We start from the raw sequence: 22,153 nt of genomic DNA on the forward strand, positions 1-22,153 counted from the left end.
GGAGGGCGGGCGGGAGTGGGGGAGGGGGCGGAGACCGCTGCCGCCTCAGTCGCCGCCGCCTCTTCAGCCGAGAATCCCGCTCCGGCCCCGGCCCCGGCCCCGGCCCGGCTCCGGCTTCCTACTCGCTGTTGCCGCCCCCGCTGCCGCCCCCGGGTTGTCCGCTGCAGGTGACTAGCTCCGGGGCAGCGCCGCCCGGAGCCGCCGGCGCCGCGTCATGTCCACCGAGGACGAGCGGGCCCGGGAGATCCTGAGGGGCTTCAAGCTGTATCCGCCCGGGGGCCGCCCTGCCTCGGCTTGGGGAGAGGGAGGCGGGGCTGGGAGAGAGGGAGGGAAAGGGGGCTCCCCAGGGAGGGGGCCGTGACGGGGACCCCTGTGGGAGGGACCGAGAATGGTACCTGCAGCCTTGGGGAGGGGGCGTGGGGGATCGGAGCCCTGTCGGGGAAGGAGCAGGGCCACGCACAGTGGGGAGCCCTTCAGGTCCTCGAAGAACAGCCTCGAACACTCGGGGCTTGGGGTACACCCGGGTGCACTCGTAGGGAAGACCTTGGTGGTCTTGGGGCGTGTGGAGGACCTGAGCACACTCAGGCGTGAGGCAGACTCCGAGCACGCTTGGGTTTTGGTGCACACCCTGGTAATTCGGGTTGTGGGGAGATCCCCGCAGTTGGGGCTTAGGGTACACCCTGGCGCATTTGGACCCATGGGCTAACAAACCTTGGGGTACACCCTGGCATACTCTTCAGGAAGAGACTGGTGCACTCGAAGCCTGGGGTACACCCAGGCACTCCGGCCCATGGGCAGGCAGACCCTGGGGTACACGCTGGCCCACCCGGGGTATGGGGCAAGCCCAGGACTGTCTTCTACCTCTCTGATGCTCGCACTTCTGCATCCCTCCCAGTACCCTTCCTAGTGGGTATCAGTAAGTATACCTTCCTCTTCTCATTTTCACTTGTGACTTTCTCCCCAGTGCTGGAGTGGAAATGACAGAGAAAGTCATTTCTTTCAATCAAAAGGATTGAATAAGCCAAGTTAATTGTGGCCTTGCCTTTGTTTCTCCTTTTTAGCACCAAAGTTTCTTTTTTCTTCTAATTCCACAATAGGGCTTGTAATCTTGGCATGCTTGGCATTTGCAGAAACTTTGGCCCCTGGTTCATTTCTTGCTTCCTCTTTGGGGCCTGATGCAGTGCCCTGCAACTTCTGGAGGGAGATGTCAAATATAGAAATTGTTTCTCTTGCATTTTTATTGTGCTTTGCCTTAATAACCTTTTTGCAGTTTTGTTACAGTTATTTTGCTTCCAGGGCAATGTCAATTTAGAAATATTGTCATCCAAATAGAAAACATTTGCACCCTCTATTGCTTTCTTCTATATTGTTCTTACTAATTCTGGTCCCTTAAATTTTCTTTCAGGTCAGACTACCCCAAACAAACAAATAATGATAGAATAGGCCATTTCTCAAAGTGCTATTGCAGTTAAAGCATAGTCATTACCCTAGGGCTAGCTATATGGTGCCAGTTACACTTTCCTCTTCAGAGGTTTGGGGACATAGAGAATGCTTCCTCAGCAGTCTTTTATAGTTTCAAAAAGCCTATTTTCTCCTCTCTCAGTCACTTTGTAAGTAGCAGCTTATAGAATACAAAATACCAGAAAGGCACAAGGAGCTTTGTGGGTGAGACCGGAAATGTAAGGGGGACAGAAGTACTTTGTTTTGCTTCTTTTTGTGAAAATACCCGATCAGTTTGCTTACTTCCCCCTTATGAAAAAATTTTCAGCCTTGTGTAGTGAAGGCTGGTAACTTAGGTTGGCTATTTATTACATCTTTTCTGTGAATTTGGATTAAAAAAAATAATCACCATTTTCCATGATAGAGTTTTACTGGTGGCCAGTGGCAAGCTTCTGTTTTTTCCACCCTTATGACTGCATTATTTGTTTTTCCTCAGTAAAGTGGAAGTGGTCATTGAATACCTATGCAGCTTTCAGAAAAGAGGTAACCAATTATCAAGGGTGCCTTCGCTAAGGTAGTGAGCCATTTAAATTTTGTTTTGTTCAGTTTAATCTGTTACCAAAAATCAGAAAGTTATCTGTTGGTGGTTTATGAGCAAAGCAGGAAGTGAGAACCAGCTTTTCTCTATCAAGCTTTTTTCTTGAGAAGACTGAAAAAATAAGGAGACAAGATATAAGTGTAGGGATCAGTAAGAATTCAGAACCTGTGGCAGTCTTCTAGATAAGAAAGTGAATTTGTCAGTCCAGTGGTGATGTGAATGGGAGGCAACCTTGTAAGTAATGTGGGCCTATACTAGAACAAATTCAAGGAAAGATAACATAGAAAAATTGTATGGGGGATGGGGAGAGTGGGGAGGATAGCTACATAGCTCAGTTGGATAGAGAGCCAGACCTGGAGATGAGAGATCCTGGGTTCAAATATGGCCTCAGATACTTCCTAGCTGAGTGGCCCTGGGCAAGTCACAACCCCCATTGCTTAGCCCTTACCTCTTTTTTTCCCCTTAAAATCAATACATAGTATTGATTCTAAGACAGAAGGTAAAGGTTTAAAAAAAATGAAAGCGTATGGGAGCAATTGGGAGTATGTGAGCAAATTCCCTCCAATGCATTCTTTCATCTAGTGATGAATGGTGTGTGAAGGCTGAGGAGGAAAAACTGGGTAGTAGCTTTTTGGTAAAAATAAAATAGGTATAAGTTTTGGTAACTTGATGTTAAAAAAAAAAAAACAACAACTGCCTCAAGACCTTTTCTTAGAGGTCTAACATGACATTCCTTTAGGATAAGAGTAACACTAATGTAGAATTTTCACACTCTTGTACAACCTCACCTTGGCTTCTCTGATAGTGTTCTCTCTTAGATCTCCTCCTACCTCTTTTCTCCTTCTTAAGTTTCCTTTGCAAGATCATCATCTTTCTTTTGCTCCTGTGTGTGAGTCCCTCTGGGCTTTAACCTGAGTTTTTTTCTCTTTTCTCCCCTTGCGATATTTTCAGCTCCCATGGGTTCAATTATCATCTCTTTGCTGATGATTCCCTAATCTAGTTCTAATCTCTTTCCTGAACTTAAATCATGCATTGCCAAGTGCTTGTTAGAATGTCCAAAGCAGGACTCATTCTCAAACTCATTCTTCTCTAGCCTTTCCTAATTCTATTGAGGGAATCAACATCCTTCTAATCACTCAGATTTATAGTATTGTAGTAGTCTTAAAAAAATTTATTGATCTCTTTTTTTTAATCATGGTTTTTCCCAGTATCCCTTTCTCCCTTCCAAAGAGCCATCTCATATAGCAAACAGTATTTTTTTAGAGAAAAAAATAGGAATAAATTAGTTCAGCTAATTGAAATATCAAAAAAAAAAAAATCCAAAAACATGTACAGTGTGTAATGCCTATAACCCTCCCACCTCCACAATGTAGTGGATTAGGAATGGCCTCTTTTATCTCTTCATTCAAGTTCTTCTTGATCTTTATAATTTTGTTACATTTACACTTTTGATTGTGTGTGTGTGTGTGTGTGTGTTTCTTTCTGTTTATATTGTTGTAGTTACTGTGTATATTGTTTTCTTGGTTCTACTTTATTATGCATCAGTTCTTATAGATTTTACCAAGTTTCTCTGGACATACCTAATTTCTTATAGCACAGGAATATTCCATTACCTCCGTGTACCAGTTTGTTAAGTCATTCCCCAATCAATGGGCATCTATTTTGTTTCCAATTCTTTGTTATCACAAAAGGTGTTGCTATAAATATTTTAGTGCTTATGGGGATTTTCTTCTTATCAGTGGATTCCTTAGGGTTAAGTTAAGTCCTGTAATGATGTCTCAGGGTTAAAGGGTATAGACAGTTGGAGTCATTCTCGATTCTTTCCTCTCTCTCACTTTTTATCCAATTGATTGTCAAGTGATTGTAGATTCTACTTGCATAATAACATCCTTTCAGTATTCCTTCTTTCAGCTACTCTCTCAGAAGATCTTACCACCTTTCACCTGTACTGTTGGCCTTCCAATTTGTCCCCTCCCCCTGCTTCCAGGGTCCCCTCTAAAATCTGTCCTCCACATAGTTGCCAAATTGATATTGTGAAACCACAGATCTAACCTTGTCATTCTTTCCCTCAGAAATCTTGGGTGGCTCTCTATTGCTTCTAGGACAAAATTCGGAACCCTTATCCCGATGTTGTTAAAGCACTCCAACTACTTTCTAGACATTTCTCATGACTGTCCTTCACATAACTCATTTCAGCCATACTGGCCAACTAGCTATTTATTACTTGGTAAGGACGTAGTACTTCCTGCCTCCATCGAGGCTGTCACTGTTACTTGAAGGGTGTGCCCTCCTCACTGCTGCCTCTTAGAATCAAAAGCTTCCTATGAAGTACAAATTAGGGTTCACTTTCTCCATATGGCCCTTCTTGGGCTTTCTCCACTTGGTAATTCTCTCTCACTCCTGAAATTACTATGTATTTATTTCATATTTACTTATCCCTCTATATGCTTCTATCCTGAGAAGATTGTAAACTGCTTGAAGGTATAAATTCTTTCCTCCCCAGGACCCTGCATACAATAGAATAAATATTTACAATTTTAATAACCAATCAAATTACAAATGCCTCATTTTTTATTGAATTATTTGGCTATATTCTCTAAATATGATGTCTTTAACTAGATGACCTTACACCTTCTTTTATGGTCTTTGATCCCTCGTGGTGCCATTTCTTACTAGACAGTGGATTAATATTTGTTGATTAATAATACTCCCAAAGTACTAAATAAATGGTTTTAGACTTAATTTTTAGACTTTCTTTTCTCAGAAGAAAAATGATTTTTATATTTTCGGTCCATTTAGATTTAGAATACATCTGTCCACTTAGATAAAGAAGAAGTTTGGAAAATACAGTCAAAGACTCAGCATTTAGGAAGGTTTCATGAGTTTTACTCGGATTACCAAAAGATATCTGCATATGCCTAGTAAGGAATAGTGAGTGTTAGGGAGGACCAAGGAAACAGAATGGGACCCTACTCCGGTCAGGTGTGGCAGCCAGAGATTCTTGCTTAGAAACAGTTTGAAATAGGTTGTATCTGAAGATGCTTCCAGCTCTAAAAAGTGGATTTTGTGAGTGAAGCTTTCTTGTGTTAGCTAAGTAATGTGGGATAAGTCAAGGTCAAGAGTCAGCAAGGAATAACTTAGTAGAAATCAAAACATTTAAACCTTCAAGACGATTTGATTTCTGCTTGCTGCTTAGAGATGATCAGGCCCAAGTCCCACTTCTCTTTCTAGATGCTCTACATCTGAGAGCCACTCCTTTTACTGAATTTCTATCCTCTTTTTTTTTTTTAAACCCTTACTTTCCATCTTAGAATCAATACTGTGTATTGGCTCTAAGGCAGAAGGGCAGTAAGAAGTTAAGTGATTTAAACCTAGGATCTCCGTCTCTTGTCCTGCCTCTCAATTCATGAACCACCTACCTTTCCCCAAATTCCTTTCCTTTTTCTTGTTTTTATTCCCCATTTGCCATCTAACCACATAATGTTGCATTATTGGAGACGATAATTTGTTGGGTGATTAGAAGCTTACCCAAGCTGGAGACTATAGTTGAACTCTTTACTTTCTTTCCTTCATCCCAAATTGCCCTTCCCCGCCTAGTTGATCCTAGTTGATCCACCACAGCTCTGCTTTGTGCAGTCACAGGATCTGGCACAGTGTTCAGGGATTGTTGATTAATTAAGAAGAGTAAAATATCCATCAATCGCAGGTGCCTGTGTCCAAAACTGGATATTTAGAATCCTTTATTCAACAATCTCTATGTTTCATTCAAATAATTATTGAAAATTAAACATTTGTTCCTTTGTTCTTCTCCTCATTTTCTTCCCATTTGCCCAGACTCGAAACTTCTCAGACTTCTTCCACTCCTTCTTGTTTCTTAATCCTCACTTCTCATCAACCACTACCAAGTCCTGTTGGCTCTAACCCTGTCGTCTCTCTTGATCATTCTCCTCCTTACTTGGGTAGACATAGAGAATAAAGGGTTAGGCCTGGAGTCGGGAAGACCTGAGCTCAAAACACCCCTTTCTAGTAAGGTGACCCTAGGTAAGTCACTTAACCTCTGTCTGATTCACTTTCTTGATCAGTAAACCAATGATATCAGTTGCTCCTACTTCACAAGTTTTTTATGAGGACAGATGAGATAATCTTTGTAAAGCACTTGGTAAGCCTTAAAGAGCTATGTAAATGCTAGCTGCTATTATCCTCCTTTCCATTCTCACTGTCCAAGCCCTAATTCCTTTCACCTCAAGTATATAATAAGGCAGCTCCATTCTTTCTGCCTTTCAGTCAGCCTTAGACACAGCTCTGCTCAAATATAGCTCTGAGACTGAAGCATGCTCCTCTTTAAAAGCCTTCTGTGGCTCCCCATTGCCAAGTGATTGCCATTCAAACTACTTAGCAGGCAGTCAGGATGCTCCGTAGACTAAACTTAGTCCTCTCTGCCCCCTCTCTCTCTTTTCTTGGTTCTTGGTTGCCTCTTTTTCCTGGATGTCCTTCCTGCCATCTTCTCTATTCACAATGATACCCATCTTTCAGGGATCAGCCCAAATGACCTTCTGCCCATGAAGACTTCCTGGATTCCAACCATTCCCCACCCCAATCTCTGGATTCCTGTAACACTTTTATTGTACTTGCCACTTTCTAAACTAAGGTTATTCGGAGATGTATATGTACACATAGATTTCTATTTGTATATATGTAATATATCATGAAGGCAAGAACCACGGCTTATCTTTTTTTCCTTGCTACATAATTATTCAAAAAAAGTAGTCTTGTCGAATTAGTAAATGGGGTTCATTTCTGCTGCCTACAGACCTGACACCCAGCCTTCTGACCAACTTAGAAGTTAATTTGGCCAATTGGTGCTGGGTCTCACTGTTGTAAAGAGAATTCCCAAGAGTGGAAGGAGGACATCCAGTCCCAGCCTTTACTGTAGGAAGATGCATCCCTTTTGGCATTCTTGACAACCGTCCAGCCTCTATATAAACATCACTGAGAGAAAATATCCCATTTCCTAAGGCCTCCCATTCCATTTTCAGACAGTTCTCGTTATTTAGAAGCTCTTAGTCACAGCTGAAATCCACCTCACTCATTTACTGAGGTGATGGGGTGGAGTGAAAAGAGTTCTAGACTATTCAGATTCTGCCTCAAGCACTTATTAGCTCTGGAATGCTGGGCAAGGCCTGTCTCCTCTCTGAGCATCAATGAATGAGCAGTTTGGTCTCAGTCACTGACTTACTGAGGACCCTTATAGCTCTAGACCTGTGATCCTATGAATTGTACACATTAGTCTTAGTTTTGTTTTGTAGAACCACCTAGGCTCAATCTGGTTAACTCCTCTGTGATCATTCTTCAGATATTTAAGAATAGCTGCCATTTGGTTTCCTTCTCCACACCCAGAACTAATTTTTTCTCTTTTCTAGGCTAAACATCCTTGCTGGTTTTTAAACTATTTGTCCTGTAACATGCTTTCTTTACCCTTCAAATACTGATCTCTAACCTTTAAAAATACTATGTTTGATGAATGTGGGGGATGAAAGAACATTGCAAAATAAATGAAGATTAAGACCCTTGGGTTAGAAGGAACCCATTATAACTCTCATGATGATCTTTTCTGTGATGTGGTTTATATTTTTATTAGTAATTCTTACAGGGATACATAACAATTTATCATATTTGAAAACATCCAGGCACTTTGAAAAATAAATACAGCTAAAATTTTCTTACCTAGGTATAGACTAAATTTGAATTGTGATTCTGAAACATTTTTACAAATTCTTATTTCCTGATTTTAAGGGGTTAAATTTTTTTATTTGGGGGTTAAATTTTTTTTTTCAAATGAAAGTGCACTTCCCCATCCTCCTATTAAGAAAGCAAGAAAAATAAAATACCCGTTATACACCTAAGCGAAACAAATTTCCCTATTGGTCATATCCAAAAAAATCCATCTCCATCTGCGTCCTGAGTTTGTTTCCTCTCTGTCAGGAGGTAACCCTAAGCAAGTCAGTTAACTTTTGTCTCCCTGAGTTTCCTCATTTGTAAGATGATGGTGATAACACTTGCCTCCCCAAGTCGTTGTAGGATCAAATGAGATAATATTTTAAAGCATTTTTCAAACCTTAAAAACAAATATAAATGCTAGTTATCATTAGTATCCTGTCACATTCAATACTTTGTATTGGTTCTAAGGCAGAAGAGTGATCAGAGCTAGGTTATGGGGATTAAGTGACTTGCCCTCTGGATCACACAGCAAGGAAGTATCCAACGTCAGATTTGAACCCAAAATCTCTATCCACTGAGCCATGTAGTTGCCCCCTGGTACTTTTACTTCTTCCCTTTTCATTCCTTATAATTTGGTTTCTGGCAGAGCCAAGACTATAGACCAGCGGTTCCCAAACTTTTTTGGCTTACCGCCCCCTTTCCAGAAAAAATATTACTTAGCCCCCTGGAAATTAATTTTTTTTTATTTTAATAGCAATTAATAGGAAAGATAAATGCACCTGTGGTCATCACTACTCCCCTGGATCGCTGCAGCACCCACCACGGGGCGGTGGCGCCCCCTTTGGGAATCACTGCTATAGACAATGCTTTTACAAAGATTATTAAGGAAATCTTTTTCAAAAATTCTTTATTGGTATTCTTCTTTTTTAAAATTATTTGCACATTCAATAGAATCATCATCATCTCCCAATATCTCCTTATAACAACTAAGCATAGCCGAATGAAGAACCCCAAACAGGTGCTCACACTGGTCAAATCTGAGAACGTGGCCTAGTTTGGTCAGTGTTTTCCAAGACTCTCTTGATGACTTTGTGGATCTTTGCTCAGTCCTCTTCATCCTTGACTTTTTGGGTCCTTCAGCCCTCTTGCCTCTGTTCAATGGATCAGTAGTTACTGATATTTCCTTTTCTCCTAACCTCTTTTCATTCCAGTGCTTCCCTTTTTAATTATCTCCTGTGTAGCCCATATGTAGCTTGTATGGGTATATTTGATTGCTATCTCCCCAATTAGATTGTAGGCTCCTTGAGGGCAGGGACTTCATCACCCCAGTCCCTGGTATACAGTAGATACTTATATTCATGAACTGACTAACCTCTTTTTGGCAATAAGGTCTGTGATGTTTTTCTCACACTTTTTAGGATTCTCCCCTCTTTCTCATACTTTGAGAATTGATATGTCAGTTTCCTCAAAATTGTATTGGCTCATATAATATCCTCCAGACTTTCTCTTGCTGGTCAGAGCCCACCCTTTGAAAGGGGGCTTGCCACAGCCACCAGGTGATAATGGAGGATGGAGGTGAGGTATGTTGGAGAAGGTGCAGGTTTTTCCAACTGGGGTACCTGGGGTAACTTCTGTTTTGGGGGCATGGGTAGTGGTGAGGTTAAAACTGCCCAGGGGACTGGATCTTTGACCCAGAAGGAAATGTTGGGGGATAAGCTCCTTTTGCTGGGGACTTCCAACCTCTCTCCCCACCCTTCCCACACTCCTTGGGATCAGACCATTGTCCTGCAGGGGATGAGAAGGAGTGATGTGGGACCCAGGCCCCGGTGCCCTTATTTTTTTTGCGATTGGCCTGGGAGTCATAATCCAGACATTTAGAGATGTCTTTAGTGCTCTTCTCCATCTGCCCAGTTTGTTGCTCATCCTCTATACCAAAAGTATTGAATGCTCAGCTGGCCCTCTGACTTCCCCCAGTTCCCTAGTGCCTTTCTCCTAAACCAGATTAAATGTAACTGGGAAAGAGTTCACCAAATAGCTAAAGATCCAATAAAACATAGTAGCATTCCATTGGAAAATAAGTCAATCTGCAGCCAAAGGAATCCTCAATGGCAGTGATGGCAAACCTATGGCATGTGCCAAAGATGGCACACAGAGCTCTGTATGGGCACGCAAGTCACCCCCCCCCCCCCCAAGTTGGTTACTAGAAAGGCAGAGGGACTCTGAAAGGTGGGGCTGCTCCCCTTCTCCTCTCCACTGAACCTGATGACATCCACACCACCTGCTCCTTTGCCCAGCAGCCCAATGGGAGCGCACAGTGGGTAAGGTGGTTGGCTCACAGGGAGCAGAGCTGGAGGGGAGCAGAGTGCTTGGGCCACTCCCCTCCCCCTTTCTACACTCGATGAGGACATTCCTCACTCCCCCCCCCCCCTCCAATCAGCAGCCTAACTGAGCATTTTCTCCCCTGTGTGAGGGAAAGGTACACCCAGCACTAGGTGAGGGGAGGGAGGGCATGGCATGTGGTCTCTAAAAGGTTCACCATCACTGCTCTACATGAGGATTAGTGGGCCCTATTTCTGTTTAATTCTGACTCCACTGATTTATACAACTACCAAACTGGATCAGGAACTTCTGCTCAGAAACCTAAAGTGAGGGGGTAGCTGGGTGGCTCAGTGGATTGAGAGCCAGGACTAGGAATGGGAGGCCTTAGGTTCAAATTTGGCCTCAGACACTTCCTAGCTGTGTGACCCTGGGCAAGTCACTTGACCCCCATTGCCTAGCCCTTACTGCTCTTCTGCCTTAGAACCAGTACACAATATTGATTCTAAGAGGGAAGGTAGGGGTTTAAGAAAGAAAGAGAGAAAGGAAGAAACAAACAAACAAGCCAATCTAAAGTGACTCCCAAATGCCTGGAGGAGAAAATACAAATTCTAGCATAAGACTATATAATCCAGACCATAGGCCTAGAGTGAATTCTTTGTACTGATGGTTGTGATTATTCATTGTCCCTAGGGCAAAAGCCAAGGAAGTTTGGGTGCTTTTCAAAGACATTATTTTATTGATTTTCAGTGTGATTTTGGTCAGTCTGATAGCCATCCATCAAAATGACTTGATGAACTAGAAGATGTGGTTAAAGATTGTGAGAGGGTGATTGATTGGCAGATATATATTTAGCCTTCTAGGAAATATGGTGAAATTAACTTTTCCTAAAATCACATCTGTGCTGAATCAAGTCAATGAGGCCCAGGAAAAGTTTGGACTAGTCTTCAATATTGTTTTCTTCCCTGTGTGGGATAATTTAGTTTTCCTCATAAGAAAAGGCTTTGAATGTTGCTGGAGCTGTCCCAGAATTTAGTTGATCTAGATGTAAAAAAGTTAAAAGCCCGTGATCTCTAGACCAATAAAAAATGTAGTTATTTTCTAAAGCAAATGGATCAAGGAGAATTATTCCAGCATCTCCTCTACCCTGGCCCTGTTGTTTTTGTTAGCCAGATGGTCAAAGAAACCTGGCCTTACCTGCTCTTTCCTTATGTGCATTGAGATATAAGGAGATTACTGACTTCCCTTTGCTTTAGAAATCTTGGTGTAAGCAGCATGTCTGAAACCAGAATAAAAGGAATTATAAAATATCCAGTTTAGGATTTAGTTATTAGAAATTAAGGTAAAAGGAAATGATGGAGAAAGAATTCCATTTATGAAGTGTGATTTTTTTTTGTTATGAGAAAAAGGTTTCAAAATTATATCTATTGAAAGAGAGGGAATCCATGTCTGGAACATTCTATCATTTGCTGTAATGAAAGCAGAGAACATTACCTGGGATTCAAGGGTAATACAGCAAGAAGTTTGGGTTCCAAGCAATGGTTGTAATATGGGGAAAAGCTGGAAACCTTTCCTTTAAATGCATAGAGAGGAAATAATAGAGTTGTTTTATCACACAAGGATGGGATGAGCAGCCCATGAAGTGGCTACAAAGGCACTAGAGGAGAGACCATAGTATTCTTGAGCAGGTCATTGCCAAGTGATAGAAGAAGCTGAAGGGCCAACTTGTTGTGGGGGACTTGAGGTGAACCCCCAGGGTTTGGGAAGGGTACCTTTTACAAGAATGCAAGATTCTGAAACTTAGCTTAAAAATTAAAAGGAGAAATTTATTAATTTAGAAAGTAATGTTGAATCTGGCCAGGAGGACAGTTAGAGGACAGTTGGATGTCTGAGATACAACTTGATGGTATCAAGGAGGTGTATCTCTCTGTCCATCTCAAATCTAAAGGACAATCCAAGGAAGATAATTCTTTCAGGGTCTTATGGGAGATATCAGATGTTTTGGGTTAGGAGTCACCAGGATAGAAGGGAACAAAGGCATTTCCTAGCTTACATTTTGCCTGAAACACTTCTCTGATCTGCGGGTACAATGCCCATGCCAAACTGAGGCTTAGAATTGAGCTTGAACCTTCATGGAGGCAGTATGGTATCCAAAAAAGAAACAAGAGTTCTCCAGCCAGCTCTGCTGCTACTGCTATGTGGCCTTTTGAAAGTCACTTCAGATCAACAAGTTCAAATTCATTAACGTCAGCCAACATTTATTAAATGTGGACCAGCTTTGCAGGGTGAGAGTCCTGGTGACCTCTTGAGTCAGGAAGATCTGGCTATGAACCTCTCCTTGCCCATAATGGCTTTATGACCCTAAAAAAGCTCCTCAGTGATTGCATTATGATCTCCATCAGCATTGGGAGCTTCCTAACTCTCTACTAGGGAAATCCCATGTTGGGGCACAAAACCCACATAATTCAAATTTAGCTCCAAATACTTCCTAGCCGTGTGACCCTGGTCAAGTCCCTTACCTTCATTTGTCTAGCCCTTGCTTGACCTGCTGTCTTACAGTGTTACTAAGACAGAAAGTAAGGGTTAAAACAACAACAAACAAACCCATATAAGTTAGTGAACTGGATGCTAGAGCTCCAATGACATTCCTGCCCTCAAGGAACGTAACATTTTGCTGGAGGTGAGAGTAATGTGACAGGTGCATGGATGAGCCTGCTACCAGGAAAGTTGTGATGGAGGCAGGAAGAAAAGAGGGAAGAAGTGCAATAAGAATCTGAGTGGGGAGAGAACACTTGCAGCTATAGGAAAGAGCTCAAAGCCTTCATACTTCTGTTGCTGCAAGAGAGATTTATTTCTGCCCTGAATTTCAGGGCTGGTGCTGGAGCCCAAAGGCAGGTCCAGGTCTGGCTGGGAAGGCCCAGGGGCTAATCATACTTCATTCTGAGTATCTTCAGCAGACATTGGCTCCGTCCACTTGTTTTGGCTTCTGTGATCAGCTGTCTCCCAGATCCTTCAGCAGCTTTCCCCAGACTTTCTTTAACATCACAGCAGCCTCCATGACATTTGGGTGACCCCACTCATCTGGAGCAAATTTCTCTGAGCTTGGAAGGGGGAGTGAGGAGTAAGATGGTCACACCTGAGTGTGAGAACTGGCAAAGTGGGAGGGGGCCAGAGTACCTTGGAGAACCACTTTGTCTGAAATGGGGAGGCAGGATTCCCACAGGACATGGCTCCGGAGCAGAGCTGGGAAGGAAAGGCTTTTGATAGGTAGAAACAAGAAGACCAGTTAGCATGTATATAGCAATTAATGTTTGCCAATTTGATCCTGCAAGAGGATTTTACAGAAAAAGGGGAATCTGAGGGTGAGAGGGGTTAAGTAACCTATCCAGGATCACACAGCTTATACTGTCTCCCAGCCTCCCAACTCAGCTCTATCCACCACCCCATCTAGCTGCCTCCAGGGAGCCCAGGGCTGTACAAATACTCAGAAGCAGGAGGTAGCAGGTCAAAGTCAAAGATACCTCCTAGTCCAGTTCGGTGGGAAAACGGACTATCTTAGGGAGTAAATGGGAAATAAGGCTGGAAAAGAAAGGCAAGAACCACTGCAGGCTTTTGAAAAGGAAAATACTGTCATCAGATCTGGGCATTAGGAAGATTATTTGGCACTCAGGGGAGGAATGCATTGGAGAGGGCTGAGGCAAGAGTGTCTGGAGGAGAGATGCTGAAGGCCTGACCTTGGGAGGAGGCTGTAGAAGGGGGAGTAAGAGATGGCAAGAGATGTCCTAGATCAGTGGTTCCCAAACTTTCTTGGCCTACCACCCCCTTTCCAGAAAAAAATATTACTTAGCCCCCTGGAAATTACTTTTTTTTAAAATTTTAATAGCAATTAATAGGAAAGATAAATGCACCTGTGGCCATCACCACTCCCCTGAATTGCTGCAGCACCCACCAGGGGGCAGTGGCGCCCACTTTGGGAATCACTGTCCTAGAGGGTGAGCTGGTACATGATTTGGATGCAGTGGGTCAAGGAGAGTGAATGCCCCAAGATGACAGAGAGCGCTAAAATGGGGGTGATGATTCGTGCCCCATCTCTCACAAGGCTCTCGTGAGGATTAAATGCAGTAAGCAGTGGAGTAAAGGGGGCATGGCATGGGCAGGAGACCTGTGACTTCATTGGTTTGGGGAACTCCCTGTAAGCACACTCTTTCCCAGTGGAGCTGGGCATCTTCTCAGCAAAGGAGAGCCGCATAGAGTTCCCTGGGGTACTAGGAGGCCAAGTCACTTGTCTCTGGTCACCCAGCCAGGATGTGACAAAGGCAGGTCTTGAACCTGATTCTTGGCTTCAAGGCTCATGGCCCCTGTAAAAAGAGTTCTCTCCCCGTGTAAGATATTGTTGTTTTTGTTATTAACTGTGCTTTTAAAGCCTAGGGTCTGTTTCCTTCCAGGAAATGATGGGCTTTAAAGCTTTAGGCACTGCCAGACTGAGCCACCACCAAAGAGTTTCAACTCTTAAGAATGGACTCTGAGGGTGGCAGCCGAGAATAATGCAGGCCACGTGAGATGATAACATTTCAAGCTTGTGTGCACCTCATTACAATTAGATGTCTTCAGCTTACTTTTTTTTTTTAATTGAAGACTTTTTACAGATTCATCATCTTCTCTACAAACCAGTGTTTGTAGTTTTAATTAGGTAATATTCAGGTCATAAGCCTTTGGAAATCTCTCAATATGGATGATACACATGGCTCAAGGGAACCTCCATATGTCACCAAATTAAATGATTTGCTTTCTAATCTGAAGGAAACAGTGGCCAAACCTCTGGGGAGCCTATAGTTTGGCCCCTGGGATTGGCCAATGTAACTGGCTTTTTTTCCTGGGCAAATAAACCTGCCAAGCCCCCTGCGGTCTCAGAGGGTTCCTCATTGGGTGTGTCTATTCAAGTGTGCTCCTACCCACCCTCTGAGGCCCAAATGAATGTGTCCCTGAAGTGTTAAACCCATTAGATAAAGGAGAATTTGTTTCTGTTTGGTTTTGTCAGTGAGTGGAAGGTTGCTCCTTGGGTTTCAAATAGTGATCTTTTTCTATTTAACAAATGACTTGCCTTGGCTCTTTCCCAGGCTAGATTCAATTTTGATTGTGTGCTTTCCATGTACAGTGTTTTTGCTTGCCCAGGTGTCATTTAGTGAAGATGTCTCTACTGGATTACATTAACTTGTCATAGTTGACTTAAGTTTCAAATGTACTGAATGTTGGTTTCCCAGAGATCCATCTGTAGTTTCTCAAGTTGTTCCCAATTAACTTGATAAGACACCAGAGGGAAGTCCAGAAGAGAATTCATAGTGTGGGAGAAAGTGTTTGAGTTAACACAATTGATAATTGACTGTAAAAATGGTCAGCCCTATCAAGAAGTTACCTTCCTTGCCACTTGGATATCTGTAATCCTCTGATGCTGCAGGGTTTGGGGGAAGGCTCTTAGGACTCCCAGTAGTAAGCTACTGTCGGTGTTACCGAAACATTATGGGTCCTTGAAAGAGAAGTGTGACTAAACTAGCCTAATTTCCAGGGCAGGAATATTAATGTTGTCATTCAGTTATATCAGTCATGTGTGACTCTTTGTGACCCCATTTGAGGTTTTCTTTTCTTTTTTCTTTTTTTCTTTTTGCTCTTCATTGTATGTTTATTGTAGAACTGATATTAGGTGGGAAAGAGGTCAAGTCTTGGTTCCTTTTCTCCCCAAAATGTCAAGTGATTAGAAGTTAGATTGGACTCAATCATATCCCCTAGATCAGTGATTCCCAAACTTTTTTGGCCTCCCGCCCCCTTTCCAGAAAAAATATTACTTAGCCCCCTGGAAATTAATTTTTAAAAAATTTTAATAGCAATTAATAGGAAAGATAAATGCACCTGTGACCATCACCACTTCCTGGATCACTGCAGCACCCACCAGGAGGCGGTAGCACCCACTTTGGGAATCACTGCCCTAGATGAACAGTATTTAAGGGAGTAGATAGATATATTTCTAGCTTTAAAAAAAATTTTTTTTATTGATTAAGAATGAATTTTCCATGGTTACATGATTCATGTTCTTTCCCTCCCCTCCTCCCAACCCTCTCCCATAGCTGACAAGCAATACTATTGGGTTTTACATGTGTCATTGATTTTTTTTGACCTATTTCCATTTTATTGATATTTGCACTAGGGTGATCATTTAGAGCAGGGGTCGGCAATGTATGGCTCTCGAACCATATCTGGCTCCACCTCCCGACCGGCCAGTCTGGGCAGAGCCCCAGGATGTGCACCAGGGGTCCTTCAGCCCCCACCCCATATTCCAGTGCCTTCCACCTCCATCCTCCTCCTTCCGCAGGCGTTTATGGCTCTCAGGGCCGAAAAGGTTGCCGACTTGGTTTAGAGTCTACATCCCCAGTCATATCCTCATCGACCTATTTGGGGTTTTCTTGACAAAGATACTGTTCGCCATTTCCTTCTCTGGCTTATTTGATAGATGAGGAAACTGAGGCAAATAAGGTAAAGGGACTTGCTCAGGGTCACACAGCTAGTAAGTGTTTGAGGCTGAAGTTGAACTCAGGAAGAGGTCTTCCTGACTCCAGGTGCTCTCTCCATGGCATCCCCTAGCTGCATATTAATAGTCAACATTTTTAGAGCCCCTACTAGCTACAGGCACTATGCTAAGCATTTTACAGATATTACCTCATTTAATCCTCACAACAACCCTGAGAAGTAGATGTTTTCCTATTATCTCCATTTTATAATTGAGGAAACTGAGACCAAAGAAGTTTGCCTCCAGTTTGCCCAGGGTCAAACAGCTAAGTGTCTGAGATCAAATTCACCTCAGACCTTCTGACTGCAGGCTTAGTGTTGTATCCACTGCACCACCCTGTAGGTCATGAGCTAGAGATGACATTATATTGCAATGGCGTCACTTCAATGTCCTTCTCTTCTCATTGTCACAGAAGACAGTGAAAGCTAAAGACAAGGCAGGTTGTCTTCTAGAAAGGATCTCTTTCTACATATTTAACTCTGAAAACAAAGCCCATTTTTGTTGTTTTTGATCACATTCAAGGCTGGAAAATGGTTGCTGTCTAAGGCCAGGTTTCTATCCTGTTCATCTTTTGTTCCTGTGTCCCTGTTTCAAACCACTGACAGAAGAGTCCAGGAGAACTTATTTTGTTTCTGAAAACCTTAATTGTTTTTACTTGGTGGTTTCAGAATTTAAATGGGTTAGAGAGCAAGAAATGGCTCCATTGCTTGGGACACACACACACACACAGCCCCAGATATGCCCATGGGGCCTGTTGTCATTCAGCCTTTTCTAAGGACTCAAGGAGCTGAGCATTATGTGAACCTCAGAATGGCTTACTCCTAAATTTATTGCTAAAATGGGGAGACCAGGTCAGTGAATAGAGTATTGGGCTCTCTAGCCTCAGGAAGATCAGGCTTCAAATCCCACTTCAGGAACTTAACTAGATTGTAATCATCTCATCCATAAAATGAGAACTGCAGTATTTAATTCATTTAATTAAGTGCTTAATTAATAATGCATTATTGGGAGACTCAAATGAAATAATGTACATAAAGAACAGTGTTGGATACAAATGTCAGCTGTTATTATTGCTTAAATAATAATCCTATGCTGACAGTCACATCAGGAAATGCCATGGCTACAGGAAGCCTGGATTATAGTAATGCATTTGTCTGAAGTTGTTTGGCATCTTTATAGACGAGATGGAGAGATGAAGGGTGGATAATAAATAAATTTGGAAACTCCGATCATGGCCCCAAAGTGTGTCAAGCACTGTATTAGTGTCAACTCTAACAGTATGTGAAAGGGCTTTGTCCTTGGCCCTAATCTCGTCAATGATTTTATCAGGGACTTGGATTAAAACTTGGGTGGCATGCTGATAAAATGGGCAATTGGGACACTACTGGAAGGATAGCTAATTCACCAAATGAAAGAATTTGGATTCCAAAAGCTCATTGTGAAATGGTGGGCTGAATGAAAGAAAATGAAATGGTTACTTAAGCCTTTCCCAGCTCCTTGACTTCATTGGTATGAGTACTTCCACTAGGGCCCATCATAACCCCTCTTGGCCTTCTTTTGCTGTACTATATTTATTCTTCATGTTTTCTCATCAGTCCTGGAGAGGAGATTCATCCTGAATGCTAGAGGCTTTTCACTGGTTCTTCTAATGTCTTGGTGGTACCAGTGTATTCAGGACATCCTGAATACAAAGGTTTGGACACAGCTGAAAAGACCAAAAGTACTTGTTTCTGGTGCATGATGGACCCGTCTCCTTTACAGTTATCAGTGGCCTTAAAGGATCTTTGGCTTTACTTCAACTTAGATCGTCATTGGTAATGTGCTGCAATCCACTTCTGTTTACCCTGTGACTTTCATTTCCACCTACAGAATTGTATTTGAATGTACAAAGATGGGAATTGGATCAGCAATAATCTTTGACAATGGAGGCAACTTATAGTTAAATACATAAGAAGGGCAGTGTTACAGCCTTTCCATAGATGTGTAAAAATGATTACTTGGAGAGGGAGAGAGCACTGAAAATCAGGGGAATCACCAAAAGCTTCCCAGAGGAGCTAGTATACAGAATTAGTCAGAGATAAGGGGCATTTATTAAGTATCTAATATAAACTTATTTGGGCAGCCAGGTGGCATGGTGGATAGAGTGCTGGACCTGGAGACAGGAAGATTCACCTTCCTGAGTTCAAATCTGGCCTCAGATATGTGCTAGCTATATGACCATGGGCAAATCCCATAATCCAGCTTGCCTCAGTTTCCTCATCTGTAAAATGAACTGGAGAAGGAGATGGAAAACCACCCCAGCATCTCTGCTAAGAAAACCCCAAATGGGGTCAGGAAGGATTGGATACAACTGAAAAGACCAAACAACAAAATGAGTTTAATGCTTTAGATATACAGAAAGACAAAAGACAGTCGTGAGGGAGCTTGTAACATAATGAGAGAGACCACATGAAAACTCTCTCCAACAGGTTGCAATTAGGATGAACTGGAGCTAAACACCAAAGGGAAGGTACTAGCATTATGTGGGGTCAGGAAAGGCCTCTTTTACTGGGTAGGCTTTTAGCTAAGATGTAAAAGAAGCCCACAGAAGCTAGGATGAAACAAGGAGGGGGAATGATGATCGACTAAGTGATCATCCAATGAAGGAGAATCAAAATGAGCAGTAAGAATGGTAGGAAGAGAATCATTGGAGAAGAGTGATATAAAGGCCAAGGAAAGGAGAAAATGTCTAAATTTTATTTAAATAAATATTTTAAATATTTATAATATTTTAAAAATTAAGAAATCACAGTAATGAAAATTTAAAACCAGGGCTTTAGACATTATCAAATCTAGGAATTTTTAACCTGGAGTCCACAAATGTTTTTAGATATTTTGATAACTATTTCAGCATAATTTGTTTCCTTTTCATCCTATGCATTTTATTTTATGTATTCAAAAACATTATTCAGAGAAAGGTCTGTGTACTTCAGCAGACTGCTAAAAGAGTCCATGACACACACACAAAAAAAGATTAATGACCCTTAATTTTGTGGAAACTAAGGCCCATTGAGGTAGAGTAATTTCTCTGAGGTCACAGAACTAGTTAACAGTAAACCAGGTCTAGAACTCAGGCATCTTGACTCCTCTTTCAGGGCCCTTGAGAGAATCTCCAGAATGAGGAGATGATCAACAGTGTCTAAGACTACAGAGAGAAAGTCCCAAAGGAAGAGGGCTGAGAAGGAGCTGTTAGATTTCAAGGTTAGGTTCTTTGGTAACCTCCAAGAGCCATTTTAATGAGTTATGGGGGAACCAGGAGCCAGATTATTAAGAAATTAAGCATGAGTGGGAGAGGAAGTGAAGAGATCAGGTGAAGATGGCTTTTTTCAAGGATTTGACTGTGAAAAGGAGGCGCTATAAGAAATGACAACTTGAGGTGATGTTAAGGGAAAGCTTTTTAAAGTTGGGAGAAAACCTGGGCAAGTAGGCTGTGGCTAGAGAGGTTGATGATTGGAGAAAGGGAGGTGATAAAGAGAGCTGATGAGGAGGTAGGAGAGCTGTGGGATAGTAGAAAGGCACAAGTAGAGAGGGTTGACCTTGGTGAAGATAACAGCCATCCCTTCTTCAGAAACTGAAGCAAGGAGAGAATGAGGGACGATAGTGGGGGTGAGTGAGGTAGGAATCAGTTTTCTCAAGGAGAAAACTGCTAAAAAGGAAGGGGGGAAAGGGAACAATTTAGAAGTCTGAGGAGAAGAGAGAAGATTTAGAAACTGCTCTGAGGAGTGCCATAGAAAGTCGGGGAAGAATAAAAGGATGGGCATGAAGCAGTGAGTCCATGGTTGGAATTAGATCATATAGATTTGTAGTAGACTCAGTCAAGCAAGGAAGGTATGAAGAAGAAAGATTTTGTCTCATCTTGAGAACAGCTCTTATATTTGTAGTTGCTACAAAATGGAATTGGCTCCCTTGGTAGGTGGAGAATTCTGTTGGCCAGACAACTGTTTATAGGAAGTATTGAAGAAGGGATTCCTATTTCAGGGAAGGCTTGGCCCAAATGGCCTCTCAGGGCCCTTTCAGTTCTCAGATTCTTTGCTTCTGAAAATACATGTATGGCAATGTTTAGAACAGCCTCAAAGGAAGGAAATGACAAGGACAGGAAGCCCAGTTGGTTTAATTCTCTGTCCTGTCATCAGCTCTTTTTAGGCAGGTTTAGAAAGAGTTCCCCAAGAAGTACATTTTGATGAGAAACCTGAAGTAGTCATTTGTCGAAGGTGGCCTTGAGGAAAGATGGAACTGTCAGAAGAATGAACAAGTCAGATGGCAAACACATTTCATGTTTTAAAAAAGAAGTGACAGTCATGGAAATGGGTGATAATGAGATTGGAGTGATAGCCTGGAACAGAGGTGTAGGAAAGATAGTCAAGAGAAGATGGTCTGCGCACTCCCTTCTTTGAAAGGCTTGCTACCTGGTTCCTTGCCTTAGCCAATAGACCTCCTTCTCCTCCCAACCCATGAAAACCAGGGGTTTGAGACTGTATAGGTTAATCGATGCCTTTACCCTCACACTCTAGATCAGTGATGGTGAACCTATGGAATAAGTGCCAAAGATGGCATGCAAAGCACTCTGTGGACATTCGGCTGCCCTCCCCATCCCGCCAGAGTTCATTACGAGAAAGGAAGAGGGACTCCAGGAGAGCTGCTCCCCTCCCTCTATCATGCCTGATGACATTTTTTCACATCACCCACCCCTCTGCCCAGCAACCCAGTGGGAGCACACAGCGGGTAAGGTGGGCGACTCACAGGTGGCAGAACTGGAGGGGAGCAGAGCTCTCCGGCCAGTTCCCTTACCCTCTCTACTCGCTGAGGACATTCCTTACTTCACCCACCCAGCAGCCCAATAGGAGTACTTCCTCCTTCCCTTGTGTTGGGTAAGGGGTGGTTGGGGTACTCCCAGCACTTATAGGGTGGGCACAGGTCTCCATCTCTAAATGGTTCACTATCATTGCTCTAGACCAGTGATTCCCAAAGTAGGCGTTACTGCCCCCTGGTGGGTGCTGCAGCAGTCCAGGGAGCGGTGATGGCCACAGGTGCATTTATCTTTCCTATTAATTGCTATTAAAATTTAAAAAAATTAATTTCCAGGGGGCTAAGCAATATTTTTTGGAAAGGGGGTGGTAGGCCAAAAAAGTTTGGGAACCACTGCTCTAGACCCTCTGTGGGAAGTGTGAACAAGTGACACTATTAGCTCTGCGTTGGTGGGAACAAAAAGTGATTCTTAAATTATCATGAATTGTTGTACTGTCTGGTTGACTGATGTGAGAATTTATTTTTCATATACTATATTATTTCTATATTAGGGAGAATTCCTGAGCCAGGTTTTAGACTTGGCTCTATCCAGTCTACAGATTTTTGCATTCTCTTTATCCTTAGGAAAGTGGTCCTATCACATATTCTGGCTAACAGGAGGGTTTTACAGTGATGCTTTTCCTGCATATGTGACATACAAATCACCTGTCCATTTCTTGGTGTAGGGAAGAGCTGAG

General features: G+C 42.6%; 1 protein-coding gene across 1 annotated transcript in view; it reads left to right on the forward strand.

The window, feature by feature from the left end:
- Nucleotides 1–81: 81 nt before the first annotated feature.
- The window catches only part of PDE6D (phosphodiesterase 6D), a 65,830-nt gene continuing 43,758 nt past the window's right edge, over nt 82–22,153 (forward strand). Inside the window, exon 1 of the mRNA XM_044673277.1 lies at nt 82–264. Coding sequence (XP_044529212.1) covers nt 215–264 — 50 coding nt within the window. The 5' untranslated portion in view covers nt 82–214. The remainder of the gene's footprint in view (nt 265–22,153) is intronic.

The sequence above is a fragment of the Gracilinanus agilis genome, chromosome 4, assembly GCF_016433145.1.
Source record: "Gracilinanus agilis isolate LMUSP501 chromosome 4, AgileGrace, whole genome shotgun sequence".
NCBI classification, from domain to species: Eukaryota; Metazoa; Chordata; class Mammalia; order Didelphimorphia; family Didelphidae; genus Gracilinanus; species Gracilinanus agilis.